The sequence below is a fragment of the Elephas maximus genome, chromosome 10 (genome assembly GCF_024166365.1).
Source record: "Elephas maximus indicus isolate mEleMax1 chromosome 10, mEleMax1 primary haplotype, whole genome shotgun sequence".
NCBI lineage: Eukaryota > Metazoa > Chordata > Mammalia > Proboscidea > Elephantidae > Elephas > Elephas maximus.
In genome coordinates, this window is record NC_064828.1 from 13,796,246 (window position 1) to 13,810,994 (window position 14,749).

Genomic DNA, 14,749 nt, shown 5'->3' on the forward strand with positions numbered 1-14,749 from the left:
GTAAGTACAGAGCAGAAAGTCAGGGGGCTTGTATCCGAGATCTGACTCTGCCATAGTATCTGTGTAACTCTCTGTCCTTTTACCACCTCAGTTTGCTTGTCTGTCAGTGCAGAATGAATGCCAGTTACAATAACCAAAAACCCATACCAGTCTTTGCCATCGCGTCAGCTCCGACTCATAGCAACCCTATAGAACAGAGTAGAACTGCCCCATAGGGTTTCCAAGTAGCGGCTGGTGAATTTGAACTGCTGACCTTTTGGTTAGCAGCCGAGCTCTTAACCACTAGACCACCGGGGTTTATAAAATTAACGCAAACCTTGGTGGTGTAGTGGTTAAGTGCTACGGCTGCTACCCAGAAGGTCAGCAGTTGGAATCCACCAGGCATTTCTTGGAAACTCTATGGGTCAGTTCTACTCTGTCCTATAGGATTGCTATGAGTCAGAATCAACTCAACGGCAACAGGTTTGGGTTTTTTTTTTTTTGGTTAAAGTAATTTCATGGGTATGATATAGTCTTGAAAAACTAAAGGCAACGCAAACATTAAAGTATAGTAACAATCGTAAGTGTAGGATTATATTTTTGTCCCTAAAACTATGCTAAGGGAAAAAGTTGGACATTTCTAGTTGAATGCAGGAACTAGCGGGCCTCTCACAGTCCCTTTCTGTGGTGGGCTGCTGGGTTTGGCCTTCCATAAAAATTCATAGTGACCCTACAGGACAGAGTAGAACTGCCCCATAGAGCTTCCAAGGAGCGCCTGGTGGGTTCGAACTGCTGACCCTTTGGTTGGCAGCTGTAGCACTTAGCCACCATGCCTTCCGTAGACGTACTGAAACCACCTACAGTTGTTGCGTTCGCCAAGGCTGCACTCTTACATTTATGGTCATTACCCTCCTGTAACGTCTGCGTGGGGCGCTGTTCACAGCCGAGCAGCGGCCATGCTTTTGTTCCGGTCACGCTTCTGTTGCCAGACAGGGAGGTTGACTTAGAATCGTGTCACGCTCTTTTGGATATCCTCAAGGGTGATCATTGCCATCTGTAGAGGGCGGGTCTGATTTTAGGAAATAACCAGAAGTCATCCTGAGCCTTGCTGACTAGGCCTGGGCTGGTCAGACAGTGGCTAATTGAGGTAGAAGGAAAGACGTTCACATGAAGATGATAGTAAAACTTAATTTCTGGGGTAACTTTTAAATTGCTTCTGAAAGGAAAGCATTGACCACACTGTTTTAGGATAAATATGTATATAGTCACCGGTGGTGACTATTTTTAAAAAATGGCATTTGTTTTGGACGTGTGAATCCTGGATTTAAAACAAAAATCGAATCTTATTTGTTGAATGTGTTTAACATCCCGTAAAGGTGATTTCCTCTTGGGGCGTTTAGTTTCAGCACTTCTATTTTCTCCCCCCTCACGCGTTTTTTTTTTTTTCATGCATTACTTTATTTTTTATTTATATTTTTACTTTTTAAATAATATAATGAATACTGACAAACCAACCATCCTATCCAAGAGGAATAACTTGCGTATCTCTGCTCCGCCCCATCCCAACCCTCTGCCTCCCATCCGGTGCCCTGAATTTTATCATCGTAAAAAAGTTTAACCTTTTATATGTATAAAACCCATTGCTGTTGAGTTGATTGTGACTTGTATGACCCTGTAGGACACAGTAGAGCTGCCCCATAGGACTTCCAGGGAGTGGCTGGTGGACTCAGACTGCCTTTTGGTTAGCAGCTGGGCTCTTAACCGCGGCACCACCAGGGCTCCTTGATATGTACGTATATGTATACCAAACCAAAAAAACCAAACCCACTGCCATCGAGTCGATTCCAACTCGTAGCGACGCTATAGGACAGAGTAGAACTGCTTCCAAGGAACGCCTGGTGGATTCCAGCTGCCGACTAGCTCTTAACTACTATGCTGCCATGGTTTCCATGTAGATGTATGCTTAAATATGTTTAGTTTTTGAGCTTTATTGAAAGTGTATCAGGTAGTACATAGCTACTTTATGGTCTCTTTCTTAACAGGAAGGTCTCAGGGTCTTTCCTTGATCTTCCAGCTGTGGTCTTCCATTTAATCTTTGGTAGAGGAGACAGTAATGAGGTCTCATTTTCCCTTCTCTTTTCTAGCTCTATACTTATTATATGCCCGCACCTGCTTACAGCTGTTGAGGAAGTTATCTTTTATTTAAATAGATTTTTAAAAAAATCCGTGAAACTTTCAGAGGGCAGTTACTAAGCTGGGGTGTTGACAAAGCATGAGGCGGAATGTTAGAGAAGGAACAGTTCACTGTGGGCTGGAGAAGGCGTCAGCATTTGAACACTTGAGTCAACCATTTACAGATAAATAAGGTTAGGATCAGGAGCACAGGGGAGTTTTCTGGCTTAGCTGAAGAGCTGAGGGAGTTAAAGAAGTGAAAACAAGTGTGGCATATTGCAGGGTGTTTGGCACCCATCCTGACTGGGGCCAAAGGTGTGGTTCGGATGTTGGGAAGTAAGCTAGAGGGTCCGGCACCGGATTATGAGAACCTGTAAAGCACCAAGCAGGGCAGCTAGAGTGGGTGCCACTGCACAGTGAGGATGTCCTGGCCGAGGGTGGTCGCAGTAGAAAAGGAAGTGGAAAGGAGAGAAAAGATTGTGAGACATTTCAAAGGAGAAAATTAGATTTGCTGAAGACTGGTTAAAAGGGATATAAAGAAAAAAGGTTATAAGGAAGAAACAAAGATACAATAATAGCTACCATGTATTTAGTTTTTACTGTGAACAGGGCCTTTCCCACACTGTGCCGGTTGTGCCAAGTGTCTGTCACTCCTTCAGCATGCGTACTCTGTCATCGTAGGACCTTGCACGTGTGCTGTCCTCTTCGCCTGGAACACTCTCCCGCCTGTCTGTCACCTGCCCCGCTTCGTCTCCGGACTCCAGCTTAGCTTCTGTGTCTCAGTTTAGATTCCTCCTGGAATTGCCCCCTGACCCGCCACTCAGCTTGGATTGGATTCCCCTCCCACATGGTTCTATCGTCATGCTTACTTGGGGTTTTTTGTGTGTTTATTGTTTTTAAACTAAACTCCAGACTTTATTCCAATTTCACTTGTGTTTCCATTAATATCCTTCTTCTGTTCCAGGATCAAATCTAGGATGTCACATTGCGTTCAGTTGTCATGTCTCCTTACTGTTCTCTGGTCTGTGGTAGTTTCTTTATTTTTCCTGACCTTGGCAACTCTGAATTTTGAGGAGTACTGGTCAGGTATTTTGTAGAAACCCTGTTGTATTTTAATTGCACAGCTACTTATCAGTCTTACAGTTAAGACTGGGAACCTGTGAGTGTAGGTACTATGTAGCTGTTTTGTATACTTTGGCATTTATACCTCCTGGGATGTTATCTGTTATGGATTGAATTGAGTCCCCTAAAAATGTGTGTCAACGTGGCTAGGCCATGATTCCCAGTATTGTGTGGTTGTCCACCATTTTGTGATCTGATATGATTATCTTACATGTTGTAAATCCTAACCTCTGTGATGTTAATGAGGCAGGATTAGAGGCAGTTATATTAATGAGGCAGGACTCAGTCTACAGGATTAGGTTGTATCTTGAGTCAGTCTCTTTTGAGATATAAAAGAGAGAATCGAGCAGAGAGGAGGGGGACCTTATACCAAGAAAGAAGAGTCAAAAGTGGTGTGTGTCCTTTGGACTGGCGTCCCTGTACCGAGAAGCTCCTAGACCAGGGGAAGATTGATGACAAGGCCTTTCCCCAGAGCTGACACAGAGAGAAAGCCTTCCCCTGGAGCTGATGCACTGAACTTGGACTTGTAATCTCCTGTACTTTCAGAGAATAAATTTCTGTTTCCTAAAGCCAGCCACTTGTGGTATTTCTGTCATAGCAGCACTACATGACTAAGAAGTTGTCTTACACCTCGTAGGTGCTGAATAACTATTTGTTGACTGAGTGTGCCCTTCCCCATCCTGCCCTCTGACTAGGAAATGAAAGAGGATTCTGACAGTGAAAAGCAGCAGCAGATCCATCACATCAAGAACTTGTATGCCTTCAACCTCTTCTGCCAGAAGCGCTTCGATGAGTCCATGCAGGTGTTTGCTAAGCTTGGCACAGGTAATAAGTGGGTGTGGCCTTGGGATGAGAGACTAATGGAGGGAGGGAGAACTGGAAGGGACAGGGAGAAATGATACCAGACTTCTAAGAATGGAGAAAGTTGGTACATGGGAAAAGGGCCAGGTTATTATGGCAGTTTCTCTGTTCTATTTTTTGTTGTTGTTTTAATAATACCATATTTTTATGCAAATAACTCATGCCTCCACTTTTGTTTGCCAACAGTGCCCTCCCGCTGTGAGGTATTTTTGCTACTACCACTATGCCAATTTTTTTTACATGTTGCTGTAAAAAAAAAACAACAGCAACAGCATGGCACACTTATAGAAATACCTTGTGGGGGAGGGCGTGTATTATGTGACCAAAAATATGGTACTCCCTTTTTTTTCTTGGCTGTAATCTTTTTTTTTTTTCTTTTTAGTGTGCTTTAGGTGCAAGTTCACAGCTCACGTTAATTTCTCATTCAGAAATGTATACACATATTGTTTTGTGACACTGGTTGCAATCCCCACAATGTGACAGCACCCTCCCCCTTTCCACCCTGGGTTCCCTGTGTCTATTCAACCAATGCCTGTCCCTTCCTGTCTTCTTATCCTGCTTTTGGACAGGAGCTACCCATTTTGGTCTCATATATTTGATTGAACTAAGAAGCACATTCCTCATGTGTATTATTTTTTCTTTTATAGGCCTGTCTCATCTTTGTCTGAAAAGTGGGCTTCAGGAATGGTTTCAGTTCAGGGCTAGCAGAGTGTCTGGGGCCGTAGTTTCAGGGCTTCCTCCAGTCTCTGTCAGACCAATAAGTCTGATCTTTTTACGTGAATTTGAATTCTGCTCTCCATTTTTCTCCTGCTCAGTCTGGGACTCTGTTGTGATCCCTGTCAGGGCAGTCATTGGTGGTAGCTGGGCACCATCTAGTTTTTCTGATCTCAGGCTGGTGGAGTCTCTGGTTCATGTGGTCCTTTAGTCCTTTGGGCTAGCATTTTCCTTCTGTCTTTGGTTTTCTTCATTCTTCTTTGCCCTGGGTGGAATGGGATCAACAGATGTATCTTTCTTGCTGCTTGAAGGCTTTTAAGACCCAAGAGGCTACTCACCAAAGCGGGATGTAGAACATTTTCTTTATAAACTTTGTTATGCCAGTTGACCTAGATGTCCCCCAAGGCTATGGTCCCCAGGCAGTACTCCCTTTTTTTATATACATTTTTACTATTAAGTTTTTGATATCAGATTTTCTTCGGAAATTTTTTCTCCTCTACCTTTCAAGAGTTGACAAATAGTTCTAATTCTGTTTATGTGTCTGTGTCTTGGAATATACAGTCATGCCATGTTTTTGTTTTTGACGTTTTAGTGAAATATACATAGAAAAATGTACTCAATCACAAGTGTACAGCACATGGGGTTTTCATAAACTTGGAGTCTTGCCTTTAGGTAAACCAGTCTGGAACTTACTTTGTTATAGTAGTAGTCTTGTTTTAATTTAGTTTATTCTTAAATTGGTGGGCTCATTTCCAGAGGAATCATGTTTGCCTTCCATGCAGACCCCACCCATGTGATGGGCCTGTACCCCGACCTGCTGCCCACCGACTACAGAAAGCAGCTGCAGTATCCTAACCCACTGCCTGTGCTCTCCGGGGCTGAGCTGGAGAAGGCTCACTTAGCTCTGATTGACTACCTGACACAGGTAGGTACCACACAGAGGTACAGCGGGGTTCACCTAGGAGTTCCAGGACCTGTGTCTCTATGTCAGGAAACTGAACGTTCTGTAATGCCACAGGCGTTCCATAAATGAACACTTTACAGCTCTGGGAGGGACACAGTTTCCCTGTCTTTCTTCTGCCAACCTAAGAGTACTGCTGAGCCCTGTTTGCTTTATTAAATCCTAATACTAGGAAACACACTTGATTTTTGGTGAATTCACATTGAATTGTTAAAGGAACTAAAAAGGGTAAGTTTCGGTTGATAGAAAAGAGTAAGTTTTTTAAAGCAAACTTTTTTGTAAAAATACACACTTTTTAAAAAAATGCCTGATCTGACCAGAAGTCTTGGAAAACACAGAAAAGTACAAAGTAAAAATAAAGATCACCTTTAACTCTACCGCCCAGAGGTGGTTGACATTTGAGTGCTGCCTTGTCAGGCTTTTATATGTATTTATGAATTCACTTTTGTGTATTTATTTATTGGTTGATTTACTACAAACAAATATCAAACTCTTCTATTTTATAGCTTACTTTTTAAATTCAGCCGTATATTGTAAAACTTATTCCCTGTCAATAAATACTCTTTTGTAGAATGTTTTGGGGGAGGTGATACGTTTAGATTGAAATGTTTTTGTATTTACTGTTATGGACAGATAAATGAAAGTTTAAAGTCAGGTAAAATTCAGATCTCCGTCTGAGCCTCTCTGTCTGTCACAGAAAGCTGTTTTTTGTTTCCTAGGGACCTATTCAGAGTGGGAAAGTTTATTTTTCTCCCTGTGAATGTTCTGCGAGGTTCCCAGGTAGACACTGAGTAGTGTGTCTGGGAAGATTGTCATGCTGGCTTCCCGGCCCTGCTTCTGGGCTGCAGGTCTACTCAGGCATGTGTAGGCTGGGTACTTCTTGACATTGGGCTCTGGGGTACCCAGCAGTGGCTGGCAGCCTGCAAGGAGCACGCAGACTTGCCGTTTTCTGGACGCTGTGCAGCCCATGTGCCAAGTGAAGGGTCCCTGGGGCACTGTGTCTCCAAGCCTGTGGCATTACAGAAGGCCCTCTATTGCTGGTCTTAGCTTCAGGAGCACGTGTTCTTCCCTAGACATCTCCACTGACATTTGGCTACATGGAGGCAGCCGACATTGGTACTGTTCCAGAAAGAGATAACAGCATCTACGACCTTGGTCTTCGCCAGAGATGAAAGGGAACAAACTGGATGATTCCATCTCTAGGAAGTTCTAGAAAAGGCAAAAACTAATCTGTAGTGATAGGAAACTGACCAGGGTAATGTTGTTGTTAGGTGCCGTCGAGTCTGTTCCTACTCATAGGGACCGTGTGTATAGCCGAACAAAACGCTGCCCAGTCCTGTGCCATCCTCATGATTGTCGTTATGCTTGAGCCCATTGTTGCAGCCAACGAGTCCCACTCTCGTTGAGGGTCTTCCTCTCTTTTTCGCTGACCCTCCACTTTACCAAGCATGATATCCTTCTCTCAGGACTGGTCCCTCCTGATAACGTGTCCAAAATATGTGATTAGAGTGATAGAAATGTTCTGTTCCTTGATGGGGGTGGTGGTTACATGCATGTATACTTCCATCAAAATGCATGTAACATATACTTAAAAGGGGTACATTTTATTGTATGTAAATTGTACCTTAATAAAATTGATTTAAAAAAATAAAAGAACTCGGGCTTTGGAGCAGACAGATGCTGGTTTGAATCCTGCCTCTACTACACATGAGGTATGTGACGTCTGTGCCTTGGGTTCTTTACCTTTGAAAAAGTGGATAATGATCCTGTGCTTGTTTTAGGTTTAAAGTAGTGTGATGGTATAAAGTGCTTGGCACAGTGCCCGACATTCAGTAAATACTCGATAAATAGTTATTATTGTCATTGTATCTGTGGCTACTTGGCAGTCGTCTATTTTGATCCCTGATAAAAATTGTTAATATGAGATCAGGGTGGATAGATGTGAGCTGATTTGGATGTATTTGGAGTTACCCAGAATCTGAGGTGGCAGAGTAAGATGTAGTCCTGGCCCTGACCCCCCATTTTTGGTCTTTGCAGAAACGAAGTCAGTTGGTGAAGAAGCTGAACGACTCCGACCACCAGTCCAGCACCTCCCCGCTCATGGAAGGCACACCCACCATCAAGTCCAGGAAGAAGCTGTTGCAGATTATTGACACCACCTTGCTGAAGTGCTACCTCCACGTGAGTTACCTGAACACCCAGAAGTACCCAGAGCCCCATATCCTAAAGATCTGGAGAAGCAGAAGGGAGCACCACTCTCTGGTGAGGGTGAGATCTTGGATGAGGAAACCACCTGGTCTTTGGTTGGTGCCTGCGAGTTTCCTGGAAGGAAGAGGATAAGGCAGGGCAGTCGGTCCAGGACCTCAGAGTGGGCTGCTGTTCCTGGTGGGGTTGGAGTTAGTGCTACAAGGTGAGCAAGGAGAGCATCCCTCAAAGAAAAGACCCTCCTCCCTCAAAAAAAGTGGAACACGATCTGAGAAAGAGCATGAATGTGCTGTAAAAGCCACTGTTTCTATAGTCCTGGAAAAGGGGTTTTTGCTTTCTCTTGCTTGTGCTATACCCCTGGCCATTCAGCCCAGAGAAGGCCTGGGCTGGGTAAGGGTGGGCTGCCCAGGCAGCAGCTTATGCTGAGATCCTGCTTCCTGTGCAGACGAACGTGGCCCTGGTGGCCCCCTTGCTGCGTCTGGAGAACAACCACTGTCACATAGAAGAGAGCGAGCATGTGCTGAAGAAGGCACACAAATACAGTGAACTGATAATCCTATATGAGAAGAAGGGGCTTCACGAGAAAGGTAACGGGAGGGAGGAGGGCTTCTTAGGTCTGGGAGGGTCTCTGGCATGCTGACAGGGGACGCCCGCTCAGGTGTGATAAGTCTCCTTCAGAAAGAGGCTCATGAGCTTGTTCTCGGGCTTCGTGGCCAGCTCTGCAGGTGCTGGTAGACCAGTCCAAGAAAGCCAACTCCCCCTTGAAAGGCCATGAGAGGACAGTGCAGTACCTGCAGCACCTGGGTGAGTGCACACGGCTTCTGAAAGGGGGTGGGCAGGCTCAGGTTCAGGTGGACCTGGTCTCCGATTTCTCGTGCTAGCTGGTTGGTCCCCTCCCTCCCTGTGTTCGCCCAGCCTTGTTCTCCAGTTGGAGTAAAAGTGCCCCAGTGGTCGACCATGCCATCCCCTTGGTGTGCAGCCAGCCTGATAGAGCCAAGCAGCCCTGAGTGGCTGGTGCTTGGACAGAGCTGTTTTCTCTGGACAGTCGATACTGGGGTGACCTGCCTGCCTGCTACTATGGGCAGGGTGGACGTCAACCGCTGACAATCCTTGCCCCTCTCTCTAGGCACAGAAAACCTGGATTTGATTTTTTCCTACTCAGTGTGGGTGCTGAGAGACTTCCCAGAAGATGGCCTGAAGGTGGGTCATGGACCCCTCTGATTGTCTGGCTACCACTGTTTGTCCTGAACCCACTTGGGGCAGTGGGTGGAGGGGGAGGATGGAGTCATGCAGTTTTACTAGTGGTTAAAGGAGTAGGGTGGGGAACTCGACACTACCACGTGGTCTAGTGGACGGAGCCTTGCACGGGTGCAGGGAGCTAGGATCTGTGTGACACACGCTGACCAGCTGTGAGCCTATTCCTTCTGTTAAAGTAAGGGGCTGCATCAAATGCCTTCTTATACGCCCTTCTCCCTCTAAAAGTTGGTCCACTTGATTCCGGCGTGTGCGTGCGTGCGTGCGTGCGCGCCTGTGGCAGTATAGCAGGCGGGTGGTTCTGCAGCCAGAACTGTGGTTCACCTGGCAGATATTTACTGAAGACCTTCCAGAAGTTGAGTCTCTGCCACGAGATCGCGTGCTTGGTTTCTTAACAGAGAATTTTAAAGGCCTGGCTATTCCGTACCTGGTAAGATATTTTTTGGTCTGAACTAAAAAGCTTCAAACCTAGGAATCTGGGTTATACTACAGGGTTTGTCATTGGGCGGTTCACGTTGGTTTGTCACTTGTCGCTTGAGGGTTGGCAGGAGAGGGTTATTACAGCTTCCTCTCAGGAAGGAAATCCCAGTGGACCAAAACAGAAATGTTGCTTTTGATGATACCCTCTAACTCCAGGTAAAGAGAATGATGCTCAAGAAAAAAATTTCAAAGCCACATTTGTTAAACAAACTCAGCCGTGAGCACAGGACAACCAAATAGGTTGTAAGTACCAGAACACACATGCTTAACTTTACTTACGTGGGCTGGTGTAAGAGTTTGGAGGAGTATGGTACAAAATCAAATAAAAGGAGTTTAGACGGGAAATCAAGAACATAATCTCTGATGTTGCTGGATTGCACAGTGAAATTTCCCTGTGGTTTTAGAAGAGCTCTCCGTTGGTGATCTGCACAGCTTAATTAGGGGATAATCTGAATGGGACCTATTAGACCTTAGAATGTGTGAGAAAGACTGGGTGACTGAACCAGGCCCAGCGTGGAGGGTACCAGGCAGACCTACATCTCGCCTCAGGAACACGTCATCCACGTTTGGGAGGAGACAGGCTCTCGGTTCCACAACTGCTTGATCCGGCTGTACTGTGAGAAGGTGCAAGGTCTGATGAAGGAGTATCTCCTGTCCTTCCCCGCAGGTACCCCTTCTCATAGAAAGCCAGTCCCCAGGTCACAGAGGCAAGCACAGCCCCAAGCGTGCCATGTGGTGTTGGGAAGCAAATCTCGCCCTTCTGTGTGGGCCCAGGTGGGGAGTTCTGTAGAGAGGGCTGGGGAGCTGAGCAGCCCAGCTGTGCAACATCAGGTTGAGGAGCCCATGTCTGGATCTGGGCACCTCTGAGCATCACTGGGAGCCACCCTGGGGGAGGTGGGAAGGATCAGATCTGTCCGCAAGATGGCAGCTGTGCTGAGAAGAAACAGGCTTGCCTGCCAGAGTGTTTCTCTGCGCAGCATGTGTTCTTACCTCAAGCCAATGTTTTCCAATCATGTAGAGACCATAGACTAAGAGGAGTCCGGCTGCAGGGCACCGTGGTGGCCCTTCCTGCTGACTGTGGTGGCATCATTGAACCTTCCCCCTTCTTGGTCCCATTGCTGCCTGATGGCCTTCTTTCATGTGGAGCTTGTTCCTTTAAAGGCCAGACTCCGGTCCCTGCTGGAGAGGAGGAGGGAGAGCTGGGAGAATACCGGCAGAAGCTCCTTATGTTCTTGGAGATTTCCAGCTACTACGATCCAGGCCGGCTCATCTGTGATTTTCCTTTCGATGGTGAGTGTCTGGCTTGTGACCAGAAGCCACTTCAGCTGAAGGAAGGGCAAAAACCAATCTTTTTACAGTTCTCCAACTCGCCAGTGTTCCTGTTTTGTCCCCTCTGAAGACTCACTTTAGTACCCTGACTGAGACACCCGCAACTGGGTGTGAACCACATGCTAACTGATAGCCAGGCTGAAACCTATTTACGGCTGCACTACGTGTTCTTGGCCAACCTCATTGTTGAGCAAGCTGGCATAATATGTCTGAGACAGTGATGTGTAAGCTCCATGACAGCAGAGACCAAGGGTTTGCTTCCCTTATTGAAGTGCCTGGCACATCGTTGGTGCTAATTCTGCATTTGGCTGTTGACTGAGTGTTCTTACCCTATTTATAAGTGAGCACGAAAAAGATGAAATACCTCCTAAAATAGCTACCTCCTGCTTTGTAAAATTATAGTAGTTTTTTCTTGGGGAAAATCTTAAGTAATAAAAATAATACCTTCTCCTATCTTATATTGCCCCAGTACCCACTCCCCTGGTCACTTAGTCCCTGGCCTTGTGCTGCCATGTGGTGGCGACAGTCCCTCACATTCCTTTTTCCTCACAGGCCTCTTGGAAGAGCGAGCTCTCCTTTTGGGGCGCATGGGCAAGCATGAGCAAGCCCTCTTCATCTACGTCCACATCCTGAAGGATACCAGGATGGCTGAGGAGTAAGTTGGCCTGTTATCCCAGCTCCCGCAGGCCTGAGAGAAGGCCCTGGGGGGAGATGAGAGGTGTGAGGGACCTGGAGAGCCATGTCCCCACTACTCTGCAGCAGGGGAGACTGGCCCCTGGCTTTTACTGCTCATTCTTAGGTGGTCTCTCCTCTTGGGGGGCCCCTCCAGCCTTGTCTCACTGCTTTCTCCCCTCCAGGTACTGCCACAAGTATTATGACCAAAACAAAGATGGCAACAAAGATGTAAGTAGTACCTCCTGCCCCAGGGAGCCCGCATGTGTTTGCCTGGTCCTCTTAGCATACCTACCCCCATTGGTTTAGCTACAGGTGACACTGGTGTGAGTTGCTGAGGTAAAATAGCATGGTTCTCCTGGGCTGATTGATTCTGTGTTTGTGTACTGAGGGGCAGGGCACCCGTATGCCTCTGGTTTGCTTGGGATAGTTCTGGTTCACAGCTGTTGTTTTTGCATAATTACTGATAGCACCGCTGCCCCTTTACCCTCAAAAGAGTCCAGATTTGTATCATGAAGTATGTGGTCAGCCCAGTGAGTAGGAATGTCTGGTGGTTCTGATAAGGCTCCTGAGTGCACCGCGGCTAGAAATGTGGCCTTGTCAACATCTGAATACATTTCTGATTGTTGCTACTGGCATCTAGTGGCTAGAGGCCAGGGGTTCTGCTCCACTACGATGCACAGGGCAACCCCACACAACAAAGAATTACCCAGCCCAGGGTGTCGATAGCGCAAGGGTGAGAAACCCCATGGTACTGGACCAAGAGGAAACATGGCATCTCATCTTGGGTTAATCCTCACCTGCTGAGACGTGCGAGGGCCTCAGTTTGCAAAAGCCAAAGGAGATGAGAAATCTTCCAGAGTCAGTTTGTGGTGGTGGTGATTTGTAAACTGTAAAATAAAAAGGTAAACGAATACTAAGGCATTTTTTTCTCTCAGGAAAAAATCCTTAATTTTTTTAACATTTTCACTTGGCAGTTTGACTTTACCACTGTCTTTAAAAAAGCGAAAAGTGGTATGTTTTAAATGCTCCATGACAGCTGTTACTTTAGGCTAGCCCTTTAATCTTCAGGCATAGTCAGAGCGGGGGTTCTGGGAAGGTCGCTAGTCGGGCCGCTGGGGCCCTGACACATGTGGCTTGATCTGTGTGAGGCAGGTGTACCTGTCCCTGCTCCGGATGTACCTGTCACCCCCCAGCGTTCACTGCCTGGGGCCGATCAAGCTGGAGCTGCTGGAGCCGCAGGCCAACCTCCAGGCTGCCCTGCAGGTCCTCCAGTTGCACCACAGCAAGCTGGACACCACCAAGGTCAGCAGTTCCCAGGGAGATGCCGGAGGGCATCGCGGGAGCATCGCGGGAGGAGGGACGGAGAAAGGGACGGGTCCTCACCCTGCCCCCGCTGTGTTCCTACCCTAGGCCCTCAACCTTCTGCCAGCAAACACTCAGATCAATGATATACGCATCTTTCTGGAAAAGGTCTTAGAAGAAAATGCACAAAAGAAACGGTTCAATCAAGTGCTCAAGAACCTCCTCCATGCAGAGTTCCTGAGGGTATGGCCTCCCAAACTCTAGGGTGCGGCTTCTAGTTTTTAATAAGAGACAAAAAAAAACCCGAACTCGTTGTGCCTCTGAGTCAATTCTGATGCATGGCAGCTCCATGTGTGTCTGAGTAGAACTGTGCACCGTAGAGTTTTCGGTGCCTAATCTTTTAGAAAGATGACCAGGCCTTTCTTCTGAGGGACCTCTAGGTGGGTTCGAACCGTTAGTAGCTGAGCACTTAATCATTTGTGCCACCCAGGCTTGCCACTTTTCTCATGTTCCATTCAGATACAGGCAGAGCTTTGTGTTGCTTTACTCTGTAGCTCAAGCTGATTTAATTGTAAATGCTTCAATTAGAGGAATCTGTGAAGGCTTAGCAGAGCTTTGAACCAGTTCTGCCCACTTCAGTCATCGCCAACGAAGCAAAACCCAAAGGGACCCGAATTTTTCAAATTTGGGTGAAGCAGGACGAACAATGGAATGGGAAGATCACTCGTTGAAGGCCTGAGAGAAACGTAATCTCCCTCTGAGAAGACAAGGGCAGTGTGTGCATTGCACAGCAATCAGAGCTCTTGGCTGAGGGGTCTTGCGCAGAGTCAGAAACGGTGGTGCCCTGCTCAGAGATGGTGGCCGACAGCACCGCTTTGAATGGGCGTTGCTCTCCACTGCCAGGCAATAATCCACTCTCCTACATCAGGGTCCTGAAAGGCTCACTACACCTCTTCCAAGTCTCCTATTCCAGGGCATCAACCTGTAATTTTTCCCATTCTGCTTACCATTCCAGACCACTCAAATTTTAAAAATTCGGGTCTGTTCTGATTTCATTTCGTCGGCCATGACTGAACAGGTTTGAGCCGGTTGGAAGCCCTGAGACTGAGATGTGAGCCAGCGCCGGCCTCCGTCTCTGCGTCTGTGTTGGACCGTGGAACCCCTCTGCCAGCCTCTCTGTCCCTTCCAGGTCCAGGAAGAGCGGATTTTACACCAGCAGGTGAAGTGCATCATCACAGAGGAGAAGGTGTGCATGGTGTGCAGGAAGAAGATAGGGAACAGGTGAGCCTGGGCGTGGGCGTCCCACCTCTGACGGGGCCCTTCCTGTGTGAGGGCAGCTGGAGGTCAAGGCAAAGTCAGGTTCCGAAGGGGTGGGTACTGCTCAGGCTGGACTTCTGCCCTTTGCCAGAGACAGCAAGTGCCGGCTGCTGAGCATCCATTCTCCTTTTAGTGCTGGAGCTTCCAGAAAGCAAGTCTGTGCTAACTGTTGGAGGTAGGCTTTGAGGATTTAGAGGCCTGAAGCGTGTGGCGCGGGGCTGTTACTTGTGCAGAGAGCCCCTCTTGTCTGGCAGCTAGAAATTTTGATGTGGCCAGTGGTGAGTGAGAGTGGTGTGCGGGTACCAAGTCCTTTAAGGATGAGCCTGTAAAGGAAGAGAATAGTCCTTCAGCCTGCACCTCATGACTTGAGCAAAATCC

General features: G+C 47.1%; 1 protein-coding gene across 2 annotated transcripts in view; it reads left to right on the plus strand.

The window, feature by feature from the left end:
- Positions 1-14,749, plus strand: part of VPS39 (VPS39 subunit of HOPS complex) — a 41,898-nt gene that overhangs the window by 24,430 nt on the left and 2,719 nt on the right. For both annotated transcript variants that reach the window (XM_049897989.1, XM_049897990.1), the window contains 14 exons: positions 3,969-4,098; positions 5,631-5,773; positions 7,847-7,990; positions 8,460-8,601; positions 8,732-8,818; positions 9,141-9,214; positions 9,600-9,698; positions 10,298-10,415; positions 10,910-11,038; positions 11,630-11,732; positions 11,935-11,980; positions 12,905-13,054; positions 13,163-13,297; positions 14,244-14,335. In XM_049897989.1, coding sequence (XP_049753946.1) covers positions 3,969-4,098; positions 5,631-5,773; positions 7,847-7,990; positions 8,460-8,601; positions 8,732-8,818; positions 9,141-9,214; positions 9,600-9,698; positions 10,298-10,415; positions 10,910-11,038; positions 11,630-11,732; positions 11,935-11,980; positions 12,905-13,054; positions 13,163-13,297; positions 14,244-14,335 — 1,592 coding nt within the window. The remainder of the gene's footprint in view (positions 1-3,968; positions 4,099-5,630; positions 5,774-7,846; positions 7,991-8,459; positions 8,602-8,731; positions 8,819-9,140; positions 9,215-9,599; positions 9,699-10,297; positions 10,416-10,909; positions 11,039-11,629; positions 11,733-11,934; positions 11,981-12,904; positions 13,055-13,162; positions 13,298-14,243; positions 14,336-14,749) is intronic.